Source organism: Clupea harengus, chromosome 15 (genome assembly GCF_900700415.2).
Source record: "Clupea harengus chromosome 15, Ch_v2.0.2, whole genome shotgun sequence".
Lineage (NCBI taxonomy): Eukaryota > Metazoa > Chordata > Actinopteri > Clupeiformes > Clupeidae > Clupea > Clupea harengus.
In genome coordinates this window covers 11,174,882-11,197,980 of record NC_045166.1, presented here as the reverse complement: position 1 = coordinate 11,197,980, position 23,099 = coordinate 11,174,882, and the positions used below count along the sequence as shown (strand labels likewise).

General features: G+C 42.3%; 3 protein-coding genes across 6 annotated transcripts in view; all 3 read left to right on the top strand.

The window, feature by feature from the left end:
- The first annotated feature begins 1,373 nt into the window (after positions 1–1,373).
- rd3l (RD3 like) lies at positions 1,374–4,799 on the top strand. Its single transcript, XM_031582160.1, has 4 exons — positions 1,374–1,420; positions 2,979–3,290; positions 4,325–4,434; positions 4,546–4,799. Exons 1-4 carry the CDS (start codon positions 1,374–1,376, stop codon positions 4,797–4,799), a joined length of 723 nt encoding a protein of 240 aa, XP_031438020.1.
- A 2,248-nt stretch (positions 4,800–7,047) lies between these two features.
- On the top strand, positions 7,048–13,887 carry atp5mj (ATP synthase membrane subunit j). The gene is made up of 4 exons (XM_012824741.2): positions 7,048–7,153; positions 7,804–7,924; positions 8,156–8,179; positions 13,561–13,887. Exons 2-4 carry the CDS (start codon positions 7,804–7,806, stop codon positions 13,794–13,796), a joined length of 381 nt encoding a protein of 126 aa, XP_012680195.1. The 5' UTR covers positions 7,048–7,153; the 3' UTR covers positions 13,797–13,887.
- Positions 13,888–14,490: 603 nt separating this feature from the next.
- The window catches only part of ppp1r13bb (protein phosphatase 1, regulatory subunit 13Bb), a 52,808-nt gene continuing 44,199 nt past the window's right edge, over positions 14,491–23,099 (top strand). For all 4 annotated transcript variants that reach the window (XM_031581975.2, XM_042709954.1, XM_031581973.2 and 1 more), the window contains exons 1-2: positions 14,491–14,905; positions 15,943–16,091. In XM_031581975.2, coding sequence (XP_031437835.1) covers positions 16,083–16,091 — 9 coding nt within the window. In that variant the 5' untranslated portion in view covers positions 14,491–14,905; positions 15,943–16,082. The remainder of the gene's footprint in view (positions 14,906–15,942; positions 16,092–23,099) is intronic.

Below are 23,099 nucleotides of genomic sequence, written 5' to 3'. Positions count from 1 at the left end.
TATGAGAAAGCATGTCATTTTCTGTTTATGAATGTGTTTGTATGTGTGTGTGAGTGTGTGTGTGAGTGTGTGTGCGTCTGGCTGTGTCACATCTGCATATGCGTCAGCATCCGCATCGGCATGTGTAATCATGCCTGCATGTTTGTGTGTGTGTGTCTGTGTATGTGTTTGTTTGTCTGTGCATCTGTTAGTGGGGGTGTGTGTGTCTATTTGTGTGTGTGTGTGTGTGTGTGTGTGTGTGTGTGTGTGTGTGTGTGTGTGTGTGTGTGTGTGTGTGTGTGTGTGTGTGTGTGTGTGTGTGTGTGTATGTGTCTGTGTGCCTGTTTGGGGTGTGTGTGTGTTTGTGTGGGTGGGTGTCTGTGTGTGTCTCTGTGTGTGTGTGTGTGTCTATGTTTGTGTGTGTGTGTGTGTGGGTGTGTGTGTGTGTGTGTGTGTGTGTGTCTATGTGTGTGTGTGTGTGTGTGTGTCTGTGCAGGGCAGCATAGCACAGCATGGCTGAATAGAAACAGGGTCAGAGCAGGATGACTTATCAGAGCAGAGAGACAGAAGGCTGGGAGCAATGGGCTGGGGAGGCTGCCTCTCTCTCTCTCTCTCTCTCTCTCTCCATCTCTCACTCTCTCTCTCCCTCTCTCCCTCTCTTCACCTCTCAACTTTGCACCGCACCACGCTACGCTGCTCTGCTCACCGCTGTCATCAGCCTGCTGCTCTCTCTGCGTGCCATCCAACTCTCTCTCTCATCCATCAATCCAGCCTGCCCCCCCCTCTCTCTTCCCTCTTTCTCTCTCTATGTCTCTCTTTCTCTCTCTTGCTTTCCTCTCTCTCGCACGTGCTTTGCTCTTCCTGTCTTATCTCAGGCATTCTCTCTGCCATTCTATTCCTCTCTTTCTTTCTCTCTCTCTCTCTCTCTCTCTGTCACTCTTTGCTCTGTCTGTAGTGTCTGCCATTATCTCTCTCTCCCTCTCTCTCTCTGTCCTTTCTAGCTCTGCTATTCTTTTTCTCTTTCTCTCTCTCCCTCTCTCCCTCTCTCGCTCTCTCACTCACTTTACTCTGTGTGCCGTGTCTCTGCCATTCTCGGCACATTTTCTCTCTCACAAACACTCTCTTTCCCAGTTTTCTCTGTCTGTTGCATCTCTTCCATTCTATTTCTCTCTCTCTCTCTCTCTCTCTCTCTCTCTTGCTCTACCTTTCCTGGGTATGTGTTCCCAATTCCTGTCTTCTCAAAATACTAAATCTTTCATTCCTGCCATTTAACCTCCTCCGTTCTGGATCTTTTCTACTTCTCCAAACTTGCCTCTGTGCATGACATCCGCGCGCTGAGCTCTCACGGCCGGGGGACGCGGCTGATGTCGGTGGATGCTCTCGCCGAGTGAGACATGGAAGGACAACAGCGCCGTGGACATCAGCCCTCAAGCAGCACAAGGTAAGGTGGACTCGTCCTCTAGTTTAGATTTCTCCGTGCGCTTTCCTCTTTCTCTCGTTGGTCGCGTCTTGCACAGTGTGTGTGCTTTTTGGTATTTCCCGAGGATGTGTTTTTCAGTTTCTAAACGGTGTGTCCTCCTTTTTCCCGCCACCTGAGTCTTTCTGTCTCTCTGTATCTCTCTCTGTCTATCTGTCTCGGCCTCAGTTTCTCTTCCTTTCTGTTGGCCCCATTCCCTGTCTCTAAGCGTTCACTGATCTTATTCTTCTATATGTGGAGTTTCTCTCATGCGATTGAAAGCTATATGGATGGATAAGAAAACTACATGTCTGATCTGTTTAGCCCAACTCAGTTCTTAGACATGGTGAAGTTGCACTCCAGTTATAGTTATGACATCAACAAGTCACTGAGGAAGAAAGCAGGATAAATTACTTTTGCGTTTCTGTGGCTTTGCATCAACACAACAGCCCATTTCACTTCCATCCCTGTCTAGATGCTCACTCAACAAGCTTCGCTGCCTTTTCTTATGTAAGACAAGAGAGAGCACCTGAGGTCATATTTGCCATTTGAGTGACGTCTCTCTGAGTGCTGCATTTTGGTTTTGCCGAGACAAACTTTTGTCAATTTCCTGTAGTGGGCCAATGACTAGTGGGTGACTGAAGAGGCGAACAGTGGTCCAAACCATTCACTGTACAGCGCTGTCTCCTCCTGGAGTTCTCCTTCAGGCATCAATTACATCAGCAGTGGAGTGTGTGTGTGTGTGTGTGTGTGTGTGTGTGTGTGTGTGTGTGTGTGTGTGTGTGTGTGTGTGTGTGTGTGTGTGAGTGTGTGTGCTCAATTTGTGACAAATGAATGCAGTTAAACAGTGCTGTAATGACTGCACCCTGTGAAATGAGCAGAAAAATGCTTCACCTTCTCCAGCTGTACCTACCGTGCTGCCAGCTCCCCTCAAGCACAGGGGTATCTTACATCCAGTCCATGCTACTTTCTCCACAAACCATTACCTGGGAAGAGTTTCACAGAAAGTCAGACTGCATAAATCAACAGATTTGAGGGAAAAAAAAGTTAAAGTGTGAATCATTTGTTCTTAAAGTTAAATTGTGATTAATTTGATCTTCAGTACCCTGTCATGTCTTACAGTTCAAATTCAAATTTCTTTAAAGTGAGTCTCGTAAGTTGTGTTTATTTACAAAGCTATTGTATTGTATGATGCACAAAAGGCTGTATCATTTTGAAATCAGTTTCAGGAAAAGCCAGATGATCCAAACCATTAGAATGTGTATACATTTCATTTGATTAGATGTTGTCTGAGGCGTCTGTCAATTTTGAAGTTCTCTTTCAGAATACTTTTTTAACTTAACAATGCAAGAATGCTTGTTGTCTAAGAATGCTCTCTTACAGTATGAAATAAATTGTTAATCAGATGAATTGCTATTCGATGTAACGACTGAATGAATTACTATTCAGTGTAACTGATGTAAAGGTCTACAGGCCACACAAGGTCATCGTCAGTGACTTGTTCTTCTAATTAAACTCTCTCTCTTCTTCTCCCTCTCCTCAGCTCACCAATGCAGCTCTTCAGCTGGATGAGGTGGCCTCGCGTGGAGGCCGAGAGGCCCGGGGCTTCCCACGCCCCTGATGGTTGTCTCCCGAACCGCGTGCTCCTCCGCGAGCTCCTCTGGCACCTGGAGCAGAGGGAGTGCCTGCTCCGCGAGGAGGCCTGGCATCTGTACCTCTCGAGGGGCGCCCAGGGGTACCGCTGGCCGCCCCCTCGCTCTATGCCGCGCCCGCTGATGCCCAGCTCAGAGAGGCGGCAGCTGGAGCGCTTGTGTGCTCGGGTGCCGCCCTCCCACACTGCCGCTGTGCTATCCAGGTCAGCCCAGGTCATCTCCACGCTCTTTAAGGAAGAAAATCATTTCCACAAATTTCAAGCCAACCCACATCACCATTTTGCTTACAGTTTACTTTTGTGTGCTATTGAAGCACCTTCAAAAAGTTTAAATGACAAACCTATGAGTGAATCATGGAGGTTACACCTAGAGAGACAAGTTAGGGCTAAAAGAAGAACAAAGTAATACATTTTAAATATACATTTTTCTGCAGGACACAAGATAGTGGCGCCATCATCACCAGATTCTGATCCCTTTATTTAAGTTCATTTAACAAGAGGGTTTGAATCTGTTTCTTGCTTCTGTAGTTCTTTTACATTCAATTTCATGGTCAGTGATGTGCAAACAGGGCGTTTGTTTTCTCTCTCATGTAACACTCCTATTGATTGACCAATTTACGTAGGGTGTTGCTGACCGTAACATCAACTCTGAGATGAATCAGTGGGTTGGAATGACAACTAACAGTTTCATTGAGTTTACTCACTTGAACTTTTTGCTCACGAGTCCAAGTGCAGATTAAATCAGTGCCCTCATGTCATGTCAGAGGCCGCCTGGAGGCATGTGCCTTAGCAAAGCTGTGGCATTTCTGCCATCTTTTTAAAATAACGTTATTCATTAAATTTGTTTTCCAAAATGACCAGCAGTTACCAGCCTCAGAATGAGTCAAAATGTATTTAATTTGGCAAATTCTTCATTAAGGCCATTGTTAATTGGTTACAATTGCCACAGGCTTAGTAAACAGTGTATTAGTCATATATTTCTGCAAGGCAGAGGCAAACATTTGTGGCCCCGAAATAAACATGAACTTTAGTTTGCATGTTTCAGTTTGCCTTTGCATTGAAGCCTTGGTCACAGTGTATTGTAGATTGGGTTCAAGGGCAGACATGGAAATACATAAGAATTGTTTGACTTCACATAAGGGAACTTTTGGAAATTGCAATTGTTTAAGCAAATTTCAAATGGCAGTTTAGCAACTGTTTACCACTCAGAAGTTTGCCACCACTGGTCTGTCCTGTAGGTTCCGTGAGGTGTTGGCCACCAACGAGTTCTTGCCTTGGGAGCTGGTGTGCGTCTTCAAGCAGGTGCTGCGGGACTTCCTGGTCAGAGAAGAAGAGGAAGTGCTGAGACGTCCCCCTCCGCTACGAACACGATCACGACCACCTCCACCTCCACCTCCACCTCCACCTCCACCTCCACCCACACCCACACCCACACCCCCACCCCCACCCCCACCCCCAGCACCACCAGCATCCATGCCTTCAGCGCACTGCACGGACTACCGGCTCAGTGGCTGCCCGCAGAGAGAGACTTCCAGCCCTCTCACTGGGGCTGAAGGTGGAGACAGACGCCGGGAGGAGATCCCAACCATCTCCAGCTACGTGGACCGTCACCTGAGTGCAGTCTGTCCCTACGCCGTCCACCGGGACTGGAGCCTGCCTTACTGTTACTCTTTTCCTTATGACCGCCCAGAGGCCTACGGCACCACTTTTTAGGGATCCTGTCAAGAAGAGGACGAACAGGCTGCATTCAGGAAGAAAACGGTGTTCCTCCCCTTTAGTCTGTGTCAACCACTGGATTTCTCCCTTAGCACAACTGTCACAAAAACTTGAAATATATTTAGTAATGTTAGCTTGGTCAGAGTGAAGTAGCTATGACTCATATCCTGAACCTGACAGTTGTATGACTTTTACTACAGCACATAAGGATGAACCCTGAGTCCTGAGAGGGGAATAGCCAGGGGGGGAGGGGGGTCTGGAGGGGACCACCCCGAAATGAGATCAAAGTTAAGAACGTCTGAAAAATTCCACATAGTATAAAATGAAACACTTTCGTGGAAAATTGTCCCTGCTTGATCTGTCCTGCCACTGTGTACACCCACCTCGGAGATAACAACTCAAAAGTTGTAGCATTGCTATCCTGATGCTCAGGGTTCTGACCTGATACTTATGCTATGATGTCTTGTCTTGGTGAAATTAGTGATTCAGAATTTTATGACACTGGAAATGGAAATGTTGTTTTTGGTGTATTTATTTCTAAAAGATTCTAAGATTTCTAGCATTTGTTACAGCAGAACTGAAACCACCTTTTTTAAATATTTGAAATGATGCCTTACTGCACAAAACATAAAAGGCACTTATTTAAAAAATGTACAGTACACATCTGCTGTACATTTGAAAATAAATTCAGTGCCAGTCAATATCTGACGAATATCAGTGTTTCGTAAGTTGTGTTGTTAAAATGTCCTCATAACACCCCCAAGAAATTTGGTTTAAATTGTTCTGAAGTCCAGTTTTAATACTTGCACCCATTTGAGAACTTGTTTAGTGTGGCTGTGGGGAAAAAAATGTGTCATTGACCAGCAGGCACCCAGGTGATTATTTGGGAGGGTGTGTGTGTGATGCAAGGACACAGTGAGGCGAAAAGCACGCAACAGCCATTGTACTCATCCAGCCTAATCTGTCTCAGAGTAGTTGTTTTTCCCCCTCTGAGTCATGTTTCTGGATTACAGAGCGAAGAACTGCCAGCAGCGGGCGTCATCTCAACTACTGTCTGTCCATTTTATTCATGTTTCGTCTTCACTGTAGTCCCATGTAGAACAAACTCTGCTGACCTGAATAACGCTCCCTGATCCCTCAGACTCACAGCCTAGACAAATGTGTCTTCAAAAGAACTAAATGTTCTCGTTCCACTGGAAGAGAGAGGGAGATGCACTGAATAAATATGCAGAGAAGAACTCTCTGTACATAAAGGCTTCAGCGGGACACTTATTATCAGTGTGTGCAGTGATCTACTCCACAGGTCATCTTAGGACCTGGCAGTTCTGTGGTGGGGAAGTGAAATACTAGGTCAGCTACTTGCATGCAAATACGTGATTCACTCTTCAGGGAATTGAACTGTATGTGGATTGTTTTTTAAAGTGAAGATATAGTATGTACTTAAACTGAACAATCGTGTTGCAACTGTCTTAAATTTGAAAAAAAAGACCCTTTAAGAGGTTACTTTGGCACGCAACACAACCTTCCCTTGATTGTTCTATTTAGGTTTCCCACTTTTCTGGTTATTGTAGGCAATACGAATTCTGAATCTTTGCTTGTCTTGAAATGTAGATCAATGAATATATGCACATATTTGCTGATTTACATTTCCTTAATTCCAATAAAGCATATCCACACAGCTGTTTTAGAGGGCATGATTACTCTTAAATACAATTCGACAATATACAGTTAAAATTCTCTCAACAGAAAGGTACTTGTGGTAAAGCCATCATAGTCCTCATTTTGGAAGGGAAAGGCAACTGGCGTTGCAACTTCCGTCATTATCGGAAGGGAAAGGGCGCCACCCTGAGACTAAAATATACAACGCCTCGTGCAAATGAAGGCCCATACTGAAAAACGTTATTCACAACGCCACATTTTTACACATAACACATTGGCAGAAGGATGTTTTAGTGTACGTTTAAATATTGCAGGCTTGAAGTTATCAATGTAGCATTATCACCATGGATAGCATTAGGTTGCCTTCTTTTTATCATTCATGAAAATACCAAATCAATCAAAAACGAATGTCTTACATCTCACTTAAATGTTATTGGTTTAATACGAGAAGCCTCCGTAATGGTTTGTTTCATACAAGAATTGCATCGTAGGGTAACGTTATGCCATATACGGTATTCATCGAGGCTGATAATGGCACTAATGGAGGTCTTCGCTAGGTGGCGATGAGTTGATATAAGTGGATCTCTACGGTCTTACAAACCCATCCGCCACTAGGTTCTTTCCCACAAGTCATTGCTGTCGAGCGCTGAATTCGTGACCTCCACACAGAACAGTGCACTGAGAATCTGAAGGTGAGTTGTATTGTGTGCAACATTTTTCTTCTTCAGTCATAGATACGAGAACTACTCTTAATGTGCAAGAGAAATGGCAGAATGCCTTTAATATGAAATGGTCTATTTCGGTGTCGTGGTACTCCATTTCTCACCTTGCAATACGGCCTCAGTAAGCTAACGTTAGCCAGCCAGCTAGTGTTCACAGGAGTTAGCCTCATTCAAAGGCAGTTGTCAAATGACATTATGACGTTACCTTGGCTAATCAATGTTACTTAATGAAAGGGTTGCTATTGATTCTACGTTTCGTAGCTGCGAAGTTATACCATACATGGAGATGTCGAGCTATGTAATTTGTATTGTAAATGTCGAAACCAACTAGCTTTCAGTGTCTTGCCATGGTCACATTGTCAGAGCCTGTACGCTAGTACATGTCAACGTTAGAAGCAAGCGAATTAGCCAGTTGGCTGACGGTATCGTTCATCGACGGCATGGGAAAGTCATGGCTAACTTCTAATATTTAATTTAAGTTAAATCAGTAGACTGCCAATTGCCTTCTCTCTCTTAACCTTGCCGCTTTATAACCTGAGATGAAACGCCATTGTTTTGGGTGGGTCGTTGAAGAAGGACGGTAGAAGTTAAATGTAACCTCAAATGGTGCATTCCTACAGATGGCTGGCGCATTCGCAGGCTGGTGGGCCAAAGTGAGCCCATACTACACCAAGGCGTATCAGGAGATGTGGGTTGGTGTTGGGGTCATGACATACCTGTACTATAAGGTCTCTTATGGAGGTGAGTTGGTTAACCTTATGTATAAGTATAACGTGCTGTAACATTAATTCATTTGACATCACGGTGAGTGAGAAATCGTTATGCAGGGAGGTTTGACATTGACACTGACAGTGTTGCTTGAAAATACCAAATGTTTGAACCTGAGACCTGTCATTGCTGACTTGTCTTGTAAGTGTCTTAATTTCCATTACAACCTGACTAATATGGGTCTCTGGTTTTCTCTGCTTATAGGAAAGAAAGCTGCTGTAGATTCAAGTAAGTGTAACCCAATTGCCACATCATAGTGCAAGCACACTTCACAAAACATCTGTCTTTAGACACAATGCTTTTCTTAATGACAAAAATGTGTTATGGCTTATGCAAATTTATTGACAAATTGAAATCTCTGGGCCGGTTGCATAAAAAGCCTTAAGACTCAGTCCTAATCAAGGGTGGGTTAGACAACAGGGTAATCACTCTATGTTGATGCTGCCTTTGAGTGCTCTTGAGGAGATGGTACATTCTAGCAATGTGGGAGAACCAAGTGAAGATGATTGTTGAAACTGAAGTGAGAAAATGGGGGAAAAGCTGTTTTAATTCTCTCAGAGTATCAGGAAACATCAGCCTCCAGTATTACAACGTGACTGTATTTGAGTTAAATGTGTGTGCAAGTGTGATCTTTTTAGCTTGTGTAAATAAGAGCTGTTTTGGAGAGAGTTTTAAGACTTTAAATGACCTACCATTTCTTATCATGCTGTCTGTACCCTTCAGCATGACAAAGTGGTTTATGGGTATTGGTGAAGTGGACCAAGTTCTCATCACCACTTCGATAACCGAGAATTAACAAGGCCTATCTGTCATGTCCACAAATGTTTTTTTGCACCAAATAATATAAATAATATGATTTGGTTCTAAATAATATTATATTATTTATACAAATATGAAATGATATGAAAATACATTTCATAGAATGGTGGTTGTTTTGATTCTGGCTTTTCAACCGTGGTTTTCCTCAAAACTGCAGATGGACCTTGTTAATTCTCAGTTGACAACTTTTAAAGAGTCATCACTAAATATCAGTTGCATCATGTAACCTCTACATGACGGTGCTCTGTAATAAGTGCAGTGGTTGCCAGGTATGAGAGTCAGTCCTCAAGCCAGTTCCTTCTGTGACGGTAATGTTCTTTACAATAAGATTAGGTTATTTTGGCACATTCTGCTTGTGTACTGTAGTTGAGTACTATGCAAGGTAGTTAAAATGGTGGAAGTTAGTTAAAACCGGGGAGGTTAAAAATGTTAGAAGGTCGTCTTAATCTTCCTGTGGTGATGACAACCCAGTCAGTTGCACAGTCCAAGAACATGCCATAGTATAAATATGTTGCATACTCCGTGTGCTTTTTGCAGCCATCATGTCGACCTTGTCTTTTTGTTGGGCCATATTCTTTACATAGTGATGCCATTTGTGTCCTTTCATAAATTAGTTTCTATTTTTAAATTTCACTTGTGAAATTTCATTCTGTTTTGTCATCTGATCATTGCTAAATTGTTTTAATGTATTCATTGATATGATTTATTGAAAAATCTGATACGTCACTCAAGTTTGAGCACTTACTTAGTCATTTGATGACTGGATTTGATCTTAAATGTTGAAAGAAATGGCATTTTATTATCGCGTTTTTTGTCTCCACAGTAGCGTTTGACCTTAGAACGCCCTCTCATTTAGGGGCGGTCAGCCTACAGGCTTTTGTTATCCTCTTTCTGATGCCATAGATTTCTTTTCTTTTTTCATAATCTAAATACATTCTCTTGATGAGCACCTTCACTGCTGTTATTTTAAAAGTAGGGTTTATTAGCATTTCAGTGATTAGGCCACTCTTTGTGTGCTTCTGCTGCTTAAAGCTAACAGCTAACCAATCTAGCCTGCTAATTTCTCTTTGGATGCGCTGTAATCAAAGCACTTGTACTGTATAAATGTTAATATATTGCCACACAGTTTGTTTGTTTTTGGTAAAAAAAAACAGTATCCTTAGAGACCAGGCCTGCAGCTGACTCCTGAAGCATACTTTATTGCACTGGCTTCATTTGACTACTATAAGGCACAGCTTGGGAGTGTCTTTCAGGTGTTGATGCTCAGAAAGTTGGCCCTAGCGAAAGCATCTGTCTGCGACTGTTGCTTAGCTGTTGGGAAAAACTCATCATCCTAGATGACTATCCTCTGGTTCTGGCAATAAACAAACGTGTTACTAATAAAGCAGTCAGTAAAAGTATAATATATAGTATATAAAAGTCAAATATTAACCCCTGGTATTCTCTTTAAGAAATTAAGTATATTCAAAGCAACTTGCTGTAATGTGTAAGCACACATTTTATTACACATTAACACATTGTTTTACACATTTACCACATGGACCTGTATTTCCTGTTCTAGTAGTTTTGTAATACAGATTTACTGCAAAATGTAAAGTACTGTCAATGTGCATTTGGCACTTAAAACTATAAAAGAACATGTAGAATATGCAGCGACATGCTGTAAATGTATTTTCCAAGAAACAAGGCAACTCCAGACAGCTACGTCAGATCTTGATTGACTGAGGGAAAAGTACAGCTTTTTATGCGGAAAGCAACATGCAAATACGTCATGGCCCTTTAAGATGTAAAATCAAGAGGTAAAAGTGCAAGGAATAACAGCCTTAATCCCATCCGGCAATGATTAAAACTTGTTTGACAGGCTTGGCAGGCTAGACTGTTTCTTGCATTTAATGCAACACGTCCTCTAGCTTAAACGTCAGCCATTAATGAGACCACAAACTGCTCTTCACTTCAAGTAAGAAGTAACTTGTAAGAAGTTCATCACGGTTCAAAGATTGTTCTCAAGTAAAATATAGATATTTTATGAAAGCCTCTGAACTGAGGAGTTCAACTAATTCATTGGTGATGCCAGTGTCCCTTGCTTTATTTATCAGGCTCTACCCACGACCCGGTATTGATTTAGTCTCAGAACTAACAATGGCGCACTTTGGAAAGAAACGGCTGAAAGGCATTTCTGTACCAAACATGCATGTTTGACCAGATATCTCCAGGAGCACTCATATGCTGCAGAAATTAAACAAATAGCTCACAAATGTTTGTGTTATCGCCAGTTTATCAGGCTAAATCTAAACCAAGAAAGGGGTTTCAGTAGTGTACAGAATAGTTAATTGCAAACACAACCACCCACACACACACATTGCAATTTGGATGAATACACGCTAGAAAGAGAGGGCAACTCAAACCAACCTTGTTGATTGTACGAATGGCACGCATCAACAGGTCACTTAAGGGAAAACGGCCTAACGGCAGTCGAAAGTAGCTTTATGCAACCGGCCCCTGTCTTCACTATGATCATATCAGTTCCTATTCAAATTGATCTCCTTATTTTCCGCAGAGCCTGCCCATTGATTTGACCACCATGCTGAGCCGTCACCCTCCCTCCAACTTCTTGTTAAAAGGCTTCTAAAATCCCTGCATTTTACGTTCAGTTGTCTTTTCTGTCTGTCTCTTACGATTCAATAAAGTGACCGATCTGGGTCACAGAATGAGAACATTGTCATCTTTGCACTATTCTTTTTGAGTTGATTCAGAGAGTGGAGGTCTTTTTTTTTTGTTGCTGATTTTGGTTTCTTTTTTTATGTCTTCAATAGGATGAAAAGGAGAATTTCTCAGGCCGGTTGCATAAACATTCATATAGGGATTAGAAATAAACATTTGGAGAGTATATGATTTTCAGTGTGACCTGACATTTTTGTTTTATCCAAAGAACCAAGATCCAAAGAACGTAAGGATTCACCAAGCTATTAAATACCATTTCATGTTTAACAATCGGAACAAAGAATAGTGTTTGTATTCATAAAATAATCTGGACACCTTTTTAAGACGATAGATAAAAAATATAGTCGATGGAGACATGTGTTGTGTTCTTTGGTACTAGCCTATCTTATAAACGAGCGCCATAAATATTTTCCGTTAGATAAATGCTACAGATAAGGGTCCATTCTTGATCTGCTGAGGCCAGATCTGATGATTTTACAACCTATATTGTTTCCATTGTTTTCATTTTTCCTTTTAAAGCCACATTTTGATCATGTTGTCTAACGCCTCATTCCCATCGTGACCTGCCACACACTTGAGTGTTAATTATCCATAAACATACTAATGGGGTCAATTAAATGGGTCCAGTAATTTCGTTTTCTTAGTCAGTATGGTTCCAGATTATTGGTGTTTTATCAGCGCAGTGTCAGTGATAAACGTGTCAAAGCTAAATTAGATTTTCACAAACCTGTTATTTTTTTTAGCTATAAACTGTGGTCTGGGATGTTAAAGTTTAGGCATTTTATGCCCAGTTTTCTGTTTATTTTTGTGTCAGACATTTTGAACCACATTGAATTTTTTTTTTTGCCAAGACTACCCCAGAAGAGAAAAAAAAAAAACTTGCTTGATATGGCTCTTCAAATACTGTAGTCATTTTTTTATGTTCAAATTTAACTAATCCACACTGCTATCAAAGTGATTAGTGCGGCAGTGGCTGCACCTGTAAGACCTCACCTCAATGTATCGATTTGGTGAGCATGTTGGGATGGTCCCAAACGACTGAGGGGTCAGCATAGCCTTTGACAGCTAGATGGTGCTGTTGTATCCTCCATCGCTGTCTCCCCATCTAACGTACACTAGGTGGAGCTGTAGGATTGAAATTTGGCCTGGGTTTGCATTCAGTTCATATTAAAAATTTGGTCCAGCAAATGGGCTGTGAGCCCTGTGTTGCTATGACTCTTACATTTTAGGTTGAGCCTCAAGTAGCAAACAATCAGTTTTGTGCGTGGAACTTTAATCAGTTTATGTTCCACGCTGCCCCTCGATGGACGGAGGGGAAAATGCCCATTCTGAAGATTCTGGAGACAACTGGGACAGGAAGAAGTACTGTATGTATACAAATGACACGGAGGACCCGCTCCATGGCGACGTCAAATAAATGCATGAATGCATGTGGGGCGCATGTAGTCCGTCTCGGGTGTTTAACACTAGCGTGAAATTCCTCACTAACGTCCAGGGTCACGTCAGTGAACCTTTGCATTCATGTTTTATTTTTTTTATTTGTTTAACTTACCATATTTAATATCACAAGTGTTCACCTCACATACTTAATTTACTTGACAAATTCCACTATGATCCTTTCATCCTGATCATCAACTCAAATTTAGCACAACTTCAGGCAGAATCTGTCATAATGGAACCAGGAAAACTTTTTGGTGCAGAAGACTTCGTTGGTGCTGAAGGAAGTGTGGAAGTATGTATGCTCGTTAGGCAGGATAGGATGCAGACAGATACTGCTCTTAGCCACTGTTTGAGGATCAAGCCCCCTTTTCAAAATGCTACTTGAGTGATTATAAATGTTCCTTCTTTGAATTGATCCTGAATCAGTCCAGAGGCAATGTCTCATACTTGTGGCATATTGCATTACAAGGTGGATGTTCGAAAGATCCCAATAGAAACCTTCAAGTATTAGTCCCCAATAGAGTACCGTTTTCTGCGTTGATAATCTTAGTTTAAATTATGATGTTTCTTTATGTAACAGGTGTCAAGGTGATTGTGGTTTAACACCAAAGTCTTAATCTGCTCCACAGGTGCCCATGCTGTGAAAAGTGCCCCCAGTCACACTGCGAAGCCAGCCGACAGCGCAGCAAAGGCAGCCACCGCCGCGGCAACAAGTCTAGTCGTCGTAGCAGCGGGTGATGTCACCATGAGCGACATCTTGCAGAGGCAACACAAAAATCTCATCCTGGAGGAAAGGAAACTGAACCTGGAGATTGAGAAATTGGAACTTGAGAAAGTTAAACTGAAGTCTGACATGAGAAAGTAGCCATGAACAGTACATTTCCATCAGTACATGAGATTACCAGTGCAACTCAGACAACCTTGTGTACAGTTAATAAAATTGTATAAAAATCTGATATTTGACCTCTGGTGACTGTTTGACCTATGTTGTTCCAGAAACACAACCCCCCCCAAACAAATGTGTGCTTGCTTCAATTAGTATGCCATTCATAATTTTTCTCAGTGTTTGAATTTAAATTCAGTTTGAAATTCATAAAAAACTTGGATGAGGTTGCACATTTCTTTAGAATAATAGCAGGATTTGTGGTGCTAAATTCATACAGGGAATGTATCGGTTGCATTCTGTAATTGTCAAAGTTGTGCAGGAAGATGGGGCAGTTTTAAGCACATCACTTCACAGTTGCACACCCTCTTCTGGGAACTGTATTTCAACAAAATTTGGAGGATATTTTATCTGAAGGGAATACATTATTTCAGGAGAATAATGTTTAACACAGATTGGCCTTATTAATGAGTGAATTGCTGGGATTTCATTAGGCCAGGCCATGACATTAGCATTTCACAAATAGTTTGTAATGCGGCTGCTTTATTTGAAATGATCAGAATTAATAATTATTTCCCTTCAGGCAGTACTGTGTGAGCGTATGTGTGCGCGCGCGCCTGAAAATGTTTGTACCCTGGTATGCACACTGTATTCATGATATTTCACGTCAGCAAATGACATCACTTTACTACACTGACAGTCACGGGCACTGCTTGGCTCTGATGAACATCGGAAATCCAGCACAGCTGGCTAACGTTAGCTACATTGTTATCAGAAGATTGTATTGCTTCAGCAGTAGCTAGAAATTGTTTTATTGTCACTTAATTCTCTATAACTTATTAGATCGTTCTGTCAGATGTTTCGAAAACGCGCATTCGACCACTGTTTCGGTCAGGTAGTTTGCTAGAAGATTAGCCAGTCAACGCTAACGATAGCCCGCTGGTCCAGGTGTTTTGAAGTTAGCTGGCCAGCTACGTGTTAGCCTTTTGGCGTGTTTTCTAGCCAACTTGGTTGGGTTGTCATTACAGATTGTTTGCATTAACATAACAAGAGGACCAACGTCACGGCATCACCATGACTGGATAATTTAGGTGAGTTGCCAAGCTATTTTGTTTCATTGGATACTAACGTTATTTTAACTTGCACACACTCAGCTATATAAGAACCTGACGATACTTTGTTAGCCATCTTTGTTAGAAATTCTTACAAGCTGTCCGGTTCTACCAAGCTGGAGGATTTGTACGGCGTGACCAAAAGCTTGGGCTTGCTAGCTAATTCACTCCATAGTTTTCGATGGAATGTATTGCTAGCCAGTCGGACTGTTAGCGTTAGCCACCCAATGTGAATAAGAGTGACTACGAAAATAGCCAAAACAAATATCTAGTCCAGATATAACTCATGTTTTAATGGTTGTTTTAATTTGGAATAAAGTCAATACTAAAATAATGCTCATCTTGTTTAAACAATAGCATACAAATGATTGTAACTAAATTATGTTTAGTGAGCCAATGTAGCGAAAACTGCCTTCACTGGAAAGGTCCATTGCTTGCTAATTAGCTAGCTGCTAGCTAGTTTATTGCCTAATCAGGTTTTTACTTCGGCTACAGACGTAAGCTTATCAAATGTAGCCTATCGTTATCTACTGTATCGTGGTTAAATTGGCCATTGTCAACCACATTGCTCGTCGGCATTATATTGAGTTACGCATTGATAATTCATAGAAGAATTACTTTACATCTGTAACAGCGAACGTTACTCCGCATTTGTTTGTTTTGCCTGCTAACGTTATCCTAGGTATCTAGCTATGCTAGCCATCTGAAAAACGTCGTCGTAGTCCGGTACTAGCTATTGCTCAGCAGGCTGATATCGATATCTAAACGAATGTCTTAGTTAACGGACAATTGTGGTAGTTTCGTGCTTGTCAGCCTTGTTAACAACACCTTAAAATTAATGTTACACCGAAACCATCATTATTCTTTGCTTGGTAACGTTGAAACGCCTCCTCTAACATGGCTAGCTGTCAAATCGACTGGTGAAACCCAGGATTTGCATTCATTGTAACTCATTAAAGTTCTTGTCGGCCAGCCAGTGTATTCATACATTTCCATCGGTGTAATTCTACTTGCAGACTTGTGTCTCACTCCCAACCATCCGGTCACCCCAGGATCAACCCTTTGAACTGGTTTTGAAGCAGGGTCAGAATCAACATCCTTATGCTGCAGGCCATATTCAAGCTCTGATGTCCCCTGTCCCCTAAAATCTGCAAATATGATGCCGGTAAGAATGCTGGTCATACTTTAATAAATGCCTTTCAAAACCTAGAAGTATCATACCTTCCAAGTTACTTCTCCTAGTCTTGCTTGCACACGTCTATGGTATAAGAGAGACCAGTAGCAACTATTATTATTTCATTCTCTCACCTCATTCATTTTATACTTTTTTGTTTTCAATGCAAAATACCCTAAGCCACCAATTTGCCTAGTCTCAGTCTGAACTTCTGAAGATGAAAGGTCAGGCTGAGGAAGCTAAATTGAGTTGACATTTGAGCTGACTAATATTACTGTAATGAACAGTTTGCAAATTCAAAACTGATTTGGGCTTAAAATCATCTCCCTTTGCTCTCTTGAAGTTAATAATTTTACCTCTGGACAAGAAAATATGAAGTGTGAATGTTCAGCAGTAGTAGAGGATAACTAAAGCACAGATCAGACATGAAAAAGAAAGCTGTGCACAGGAAATTGTGACAAAGTTGTGTACAAACAAACTGTACAAGAACACACATAGCAATGTATAGAGACATCTCTATCTTTACATTACATTAGTCAACATCTCCTCTGTAGGGAAACTGCCTCAGTTAAACAGAGTTGGTAGTGACACGCATAACAAAGCAACCTGCCTTTGCTTTCTTAATGTTATATTATTTTGCTACACACTTTCTGCAATAGGATGATCCATGTATCCTAACCATATTATATTTTAAGATTATCAGTCATTGCATGCTTTTGTGTTTACAAGAGAATTCTAGAATGGTGTCTCATGAAAACTGTGGGTGGAGATAAAGCGAGAAGAAGTGGCGTAATAATAAAATTAAGAAGAATCACATAACAGACTGCACAAAGCCTAGAAGGTGATGCATCTGTACTCGTCTCTTATAAATGGGGACTGTACAGCCTAGAATGTGTTTTAATGTGTGCGGATTACACATTTAATTGAAGGACAAGCCGGTATCATGACCGCAATTTCCTTACATCACTGCCTTGTGGAGGGATGGTCCCTTGGCCATCTCAGAAATTGGAATCTGTGACTGTGACCCTGATCTAATGCCCTCCCTCATCCTATTTATGTGAGTGGTGGTGATGAAAGCCTGCATGATTTTGATCCTCCTAAAGTGGATTCTGTAGGGAGATTGGCCTTGACAGAGCAAGCTGGTCATTAAGAGTGATTATGGCCAAGATTTGTAAAGATTAGCCAATCTAATCTCTGTCTCATGAAAGCGTAGTTTATTTTTTGGGGTGTGTGTGAGAGTGAGAGAGAGAGTGTGTTTGAATGTGTGTGTGTGTGTGTGTGTGTGTGTGTGTGTGTGTGTGTGTGTGTGTGTGTGTGTGAGTGTGAATGTGTGAGACAGAGATAATGTATGTGCATGCCTTTCTGCATGTGCATGTACATGCTGATGTTTTTGTGTCTATTGTCATGGTGAGCAAAAGTGAGATGCTAAATTGTTAAGTCTTTACACACGCTAGGATCGCCTATGTTGACATTGGAGGGGAACCCACCCATCTTGAGAATGCATGTGTTCTCCAGCTATATGACCCATTTGTTTTCTTTGCTGGACAATAATTCGCAGACTCCTTCCAACGAGACATTTTAAACGACTTTCCATTGAAAAGCTGAACTTGGCATTTACTTTACAAATCATCCTGCAATTTGTTAGTGTAGTGAACACAATGGGATGCTAAACAGATCCAGACAAGTAGCTGGAGCCTCTTGTGAGGCTATATGCTTTTCAGTAGCAACCTTGAAAACATCCAACAAATTGTGTATAAATCAATGCCTTCCTCTGAGTTGTCAAGAGTTTTCTCTGTGTACCTATGGAAACTGGGTGCAACAAGCGAGATGTTATTATTAAGTTGCCCTTGACATGGGGAAACCATGGTGGATGAGGAAATGCAGTGAGAGTGTCTATGCGTGTGGCAAATTAAACACAGCTGGGTTAGGTGAAACGGCAAGAATGGATAGGACGGCCACGAGAATGAAGTGGATGATTGACTGAGAATTTAACCTGCTGTAGCTCCGCTCGGGGTCAAGCCCGGACCTGGGGAGGTTAAACCTACTCATCAAACCACATCTCAAAACCCTTAGCTCTAAATTAACCTCAACCCCCCCACCACACACACACACACACACACACACACACACACACACACACCAACCCCCACCCTCTCTGGCCTGAATTTGTGTGCCACATTCTCGACCAAAGCCGAGGCCTACGGCAGCTGTGATTTGGAGCGGTCCTTTTGAAAGAACCACACTCTGGGTTATTCCCTCCTGTTCTTTGTGAACCAGGCTCTGACGTTTCTAAATAGATGTCAAGCAGTCACGCGAGCCAATGACCTCAGAGAATATCATGGCTTTTTCATTGCCTGCTTTGGGGCAATGAAGAGGTGTTTTCTTTTTGATGCAGAGAGGCCATGCTTTGTATTAACACAGCCTTCAGATCCATAACCGTGTCTCTCTCTCTCCAGTCCAGTTAGCAAGCCACTCTGTTCCTGTTCCCTTTTAACACATTCCCTTTGAGCCAGCCTTTTTTTGTTTGCTCTCTCTTGAAACAAATGGCTCAAAGGACAGGAAAATACCAAGATGTGTCTGGGATGAGTGTGTGGTGTTGTTGTTGTTGTTGTTGTTGTTGTTGTTGTTGTTGTTTTAACCTGCTTAATAGGAGACAGAGTGACCTCCTGGTGGCTGCTTTTTCCCACGGCCATCACCCTATTAGTGACAGGCAGGAGTGAAGGCCTCTTGTGCCTCTGTGCTCCCAGAGCAGAGCCCATCACAGGAAAGAAAGAAGAAGAAGAAAGAGGGAGGGATGTCTGCCGTGACCTAGATTGTAGTGGAGCACTGGGAATGCCAAGGTGCATTGTGGGAAAGATTGTTAGTCACCCAGGGGCTATCTGCCTCGAAAGAGCTAGAGGTAGGGTATGTAGCAGCCGAGCTTGTTTGTGTGTGAGTGTGCACATGCTCGTGCGAACCACAGTTGTTGAACACTTCAACCTACACACTTCAATGCTAACTAGAAATGTGAGTTAAAGTGTAACTTCAGCCCAGCTCTGAGCCTTACTCCACCCACTGCATGATTTTGAAAAATGCTAAAAAGAGGTGGCGTAAACTCCTGTGAAGAGCCCCAATTAGCAAATGAAAATGACTCACACTAATTTAATAATGTAGATAAGTCCCAAATGTTGACTCTACGTCAGCGTCAGCCTTACAAGATTTAAGATTTTAAACAGTAGATGGCGTGTTGAGCCATTTTTAACCCCTAAAATGTTCTTAAAAAAAAATGCACATTTTGTCAATATTACCACCAGCATTGATGTGTTTCATTACAGTACAGTCATATAATTTAGTTAACAGCCCCAAAAAAAAAACACATTTATGGGTGCATTTACTCTTTAAGTATTCAGAGCACTGATGGTACTACGTGTGTAGCAGTGAATGCTGTTCAGACAGATGATATTTAAACAGAGTTGATGTCTCACGGTACAGAGTACACAAAGGAAGAAAATGCATCCATGTGTTTCCTGATTGGCGCACAAGTTCTGTGAGTTTTCCTGTCAAGGTACTGCACCGAAAATGTACCCATTTTATTTGCGCTAAACCAACAAGATCTCAATTGAGACTTTTTTTTTCTCTCTCCTGTATTGCTTCCCAGTCACCAAGGAATTCCTTTGCGAATACCTCAACCCTTACTCTTGTTCCCTCCCAAACCTTCTGTGTGTGTATGGGCTCTTGTGTGGAGGGAGACAGTGAGGAGACTGGTGCCAGGGCTTTCGGGAATTTGTTAGCAGGGAATCGACAAAGTGCTGGACGCACTGGCGGATAAGTGATGTGTTTACTCCCCTGGCCAGTCGCACCCGTTAATAAACCCCAGGGGTAAATTTAGCCAACCTGATAAATCGTCCCGTTGGAGATGAATATGCCAAGCTGTCCCACCACTCCGTCATGCCATTGTACACACACACACACACACACACACACACACACACACATATGCGCATGCAGACACACACAGACGGTAGTTATTTACGGTCAAACTGTGCGTTGGCATGGGGTCTGTCCTGCTTGGGTGGATGAGACATGAGGTTATTGTACGTTCGGAAGATGTGGCACAGTGTTCGTCCTGTTGCATCCAAAACAAGGAGTTGTGCTGTCGATGTAAGGACAAGGTTAAAAGGCTGTGTGCAGCAGAATAGCATAGAAATAGCAGTAATACATTCACAGTTATCGTGGAAGTCATTGAAAATGGAGCCAACAAGCTAAGCTGATACTTATATTCTATTTTGGTATTTTTTTTCCCCCTCAGGTAAGATCTCATTCTCACTATTTTCTGTGGTATGCAGTTAGGGTCTCACACTACCTGTATTGTGCACAGTGTTTGCGGTGAGGTGATGAGTAACATGGGGCCCTCATTGATTGCATTCCTGAGGGGGCACCCCCCTTTTTGGCAATAACCCTCTCCAGAAATATTTGGCAGACTTCTGTTCGCCATGGAGAGCTGTCCAGTTCTTTTCAGTGGTTGTTGTTTGAGCTGGAGCAGGGAAATGGAAATGGACGCTTGGAGGTTTGTGTTTGCTGTTTTCTGACTGTTTGTGAATGAGTGCTGAGACGACATGGCGGTTGTTTGCTGCTGTTTATTGCTTGGATAGCGCTTTAACTTTCATGCAATGGTAAGAGCCGTCGGGTTACATTAGGCCTCTTTTGCTCTCTGCTGCTGATGTTCACACTGCTTTCGTCAACGATTTAGTGTTTTCAAGGATTTCTCAAATATTTCATATAGCTCATTTGTTTGTGTTATTTCGCTTTAGTTTCCAAATTGGAACGAAAAATGGAAATTGAAAACCTTGATCCACATTGAAAGCCTTGGCTAATATCTCGGCATGGTGGCTGCGTCTGGTTTTGCAGACACAAAGCAGAATATCCCATATAGAGGTTCAAAGTAATCCCTTCAGTCACAAGCAGAGGGGGTGTTCACATGTGTTTATGCACATATGCCCTGGGAATGTTGTGTATTGGGTGTTATCTTGATCCTGTATTGGACACACACACACACACACAGCGGGAGTTTGGTTGATTTTAATTAGGGCAGATTGATTATGATCGAGGGGACCGCCTGTTCCCTCCTACTACCGTAGTTGTCAGATGTTGTCATTCTGTTTAATTTAAAAAAATGTCTTGTGTGCTGTGCTGCCCTTAATTGGCAAATACATTAGAGGAGAGACCTAGAGACCTTCTGAGGCACTAAAGCATACACTGGGGTTTAGGACTTCTCTGTTGCTTGGAAGGGATTGTAAGACTGCCTAAAACAAGTTTGATCAGCTGTGGATGAGTCAGGCTGGACACAGTTCAGGGGATTATGGGTAAGATAAGGGAATATATGTTTCAGGTGTAGCATCTTTTGTCGAGTCAAGTTGGGGAATTCGATTGTTCTAAATTATTTATTGTTTGAATCCTTGTAAGCGAGTGTTGGAAGATGATTAATATGCAGAATGGCACAAGGGCGAAGGCTTGCCACAGTGGTCATTTAATTTGCTGGATGGCGCTGAGTTTGGTTATCTTCATTTCTGCACTTTTTCACCTCAGATCTCTGTCTCTTTCAGGAAGAGTGTCTTGAGGAATGTGTAGAAATTTGTAGGCAATTTTGTGGGATTCGGCTCTCTCTCTCGGTTGCAAATTCTAAACCCTCACGATGGCGTCCCTCCTCCCAACAGTACTTCAGCCAATTGGGGTTAGTCACGAACATGAAGTGGCCAATGACTGCTGCTCGCTCAGCAGAGCTGCGTGGGGTTGACTCGGAGTGCCCTGCGGTTTCTCGTTGGCATCAGTGTCACACAGCAAGTCAGCCAGAGCGCACCCTGTGCCCTGTCCTCCTCCCCCCTATGTCATGTGACTCTTTCCATCCAATGGTGGCCATGCTGAGACCTGCGCTGGCTAATGCACTGTTGTTGGGGGAATCCAGAGATCGATCTCTCGCGTAGTTTGGGCTTCGCATCCAGGCCTTCCTAGACTCATACAGTGCTCTTGCCAGGGTTTGTCAGGCAGTGATGAAAATCACTGTGATGTGAGCATGCTTCCAAAAGAGCGGACTTGTGACAAATATGCTAATATGACGATGCCCTGCTCAGTACACTCTTTTGTTGGTGGTGGAAATGTGGGAATTCATGCTGCCCATCATGTTGGGTTGTGAAGAAGTCGAGATTGGGTTTCACAGGGGGGCATTTAAAGTTTTGATAATGGTTTTTGATATTCAGTTGAACATAACAGAAGGAAATAAATAGATGTAGCATTAGGACATAAAAGTACCCCGAAATAAATAAAAGTAGTCCTTTGAAAAGATTTCTTTCATAGGCATATTTATTTATTTAATATTGACTTCAATGGCATTCCATTCAGTCCGGTTTCAATTATTCAAATCTCGATCCTCTTTTCTTAATGTGGTCAGCTGGGTTGGAGGCCTTTGAATTCTGAAGCTCCTCAAATATGAATGCTTCTTGTCACAAGAGCTTTGAATCAGTGGAGCAGACTGGCTGAGAGAGTATCCATTTCTTGGGTCGCTGATAACTGTGGCTGTTCTGGGGACGTTGCTATTTAAGGACACTCGATTCAGACTGGGACTTTACTCTTCAGGATTTTTCTCAATTTTTTCGCTACTTTATCTTTTATATTCTTCTTTTTTTTCTGAATATGAGGAGCGGTTCAATACGCACTGCAAACAAAAGGAAGCTTTCACAGGCTCGCAGTCTTTGTTTTCATTAAAGCCCAAACATCCTTTTGTCCGATATTAGGGTTGTGTGTTTTACTCTCATTTTTCATTTCAGACACGAGGTGGGCTTGGGGCCAACCCCCTGTGTTTTTGCAGGATTGTCGAGGCTAAAGACAATAAACAATGACCGCTAATCCCGCGGATTGGCACGGCTAGAATGTCATCTATTCAGTGGCACCTCGTCCTCTGCTAATTTCAGTGGTACAGTGCCTCGGCAACGCCACACGGAATTATCTAGGCCGATGGAGAGAACA

What these genes read in the sequence shown, in the direction of transcription:
- rd3l (XM_031582160.1), top strand. Translation starts at nt 1,374, where the DNA reads ATGGAAGGACAACAGCGCCGTGGACATCAGCCCTCAAGCAGCACAAG. An exon ending in CAGCCCTCAAGCAGCACAAG is followed by an intron (nt 1,421 to 2,978) that starts GTAAGGTGGACT and finishes CCCTCTCCTCAG; the next exon opens with CTCACCAATGCAGCTCTTCA. An exon ending in AGAAGAGGAAGTGCTGAGAC is followed by an intron (nt 4,435 to 4,545) that starts GTCCCCCTCCGC and finishes CCCCACCCCCAG; the next exon opens with CACCACCAGCATCCATGCCT.
- atp5mj (XM_012824741.2), top strand. Translation starts at nt 7,804, where the DNA reads ATGGCTGGCGCATTCGCAGGCTGGTGGGCCAAAGTGAGCCCATACTAC. An exon ending in CTATAAGGTCTCTTATGGAG is followed by an intron (nt 7,925 to 8,155) that starts GTGAGTTGGTTA and finishes CTCTGCTTATAG; the next exon opens with GAAAGAAAGCTGCTGTAGAT. An exon ending in GAAAGCTGCTGTAGATTCAA is followed by an intron (nt 8,180 to 13,560) that starts GTAAGTGTAACC and finishes TCTGCTCCACAG; the next exon opens with GTGCCCATGCTGTGAAAAGT.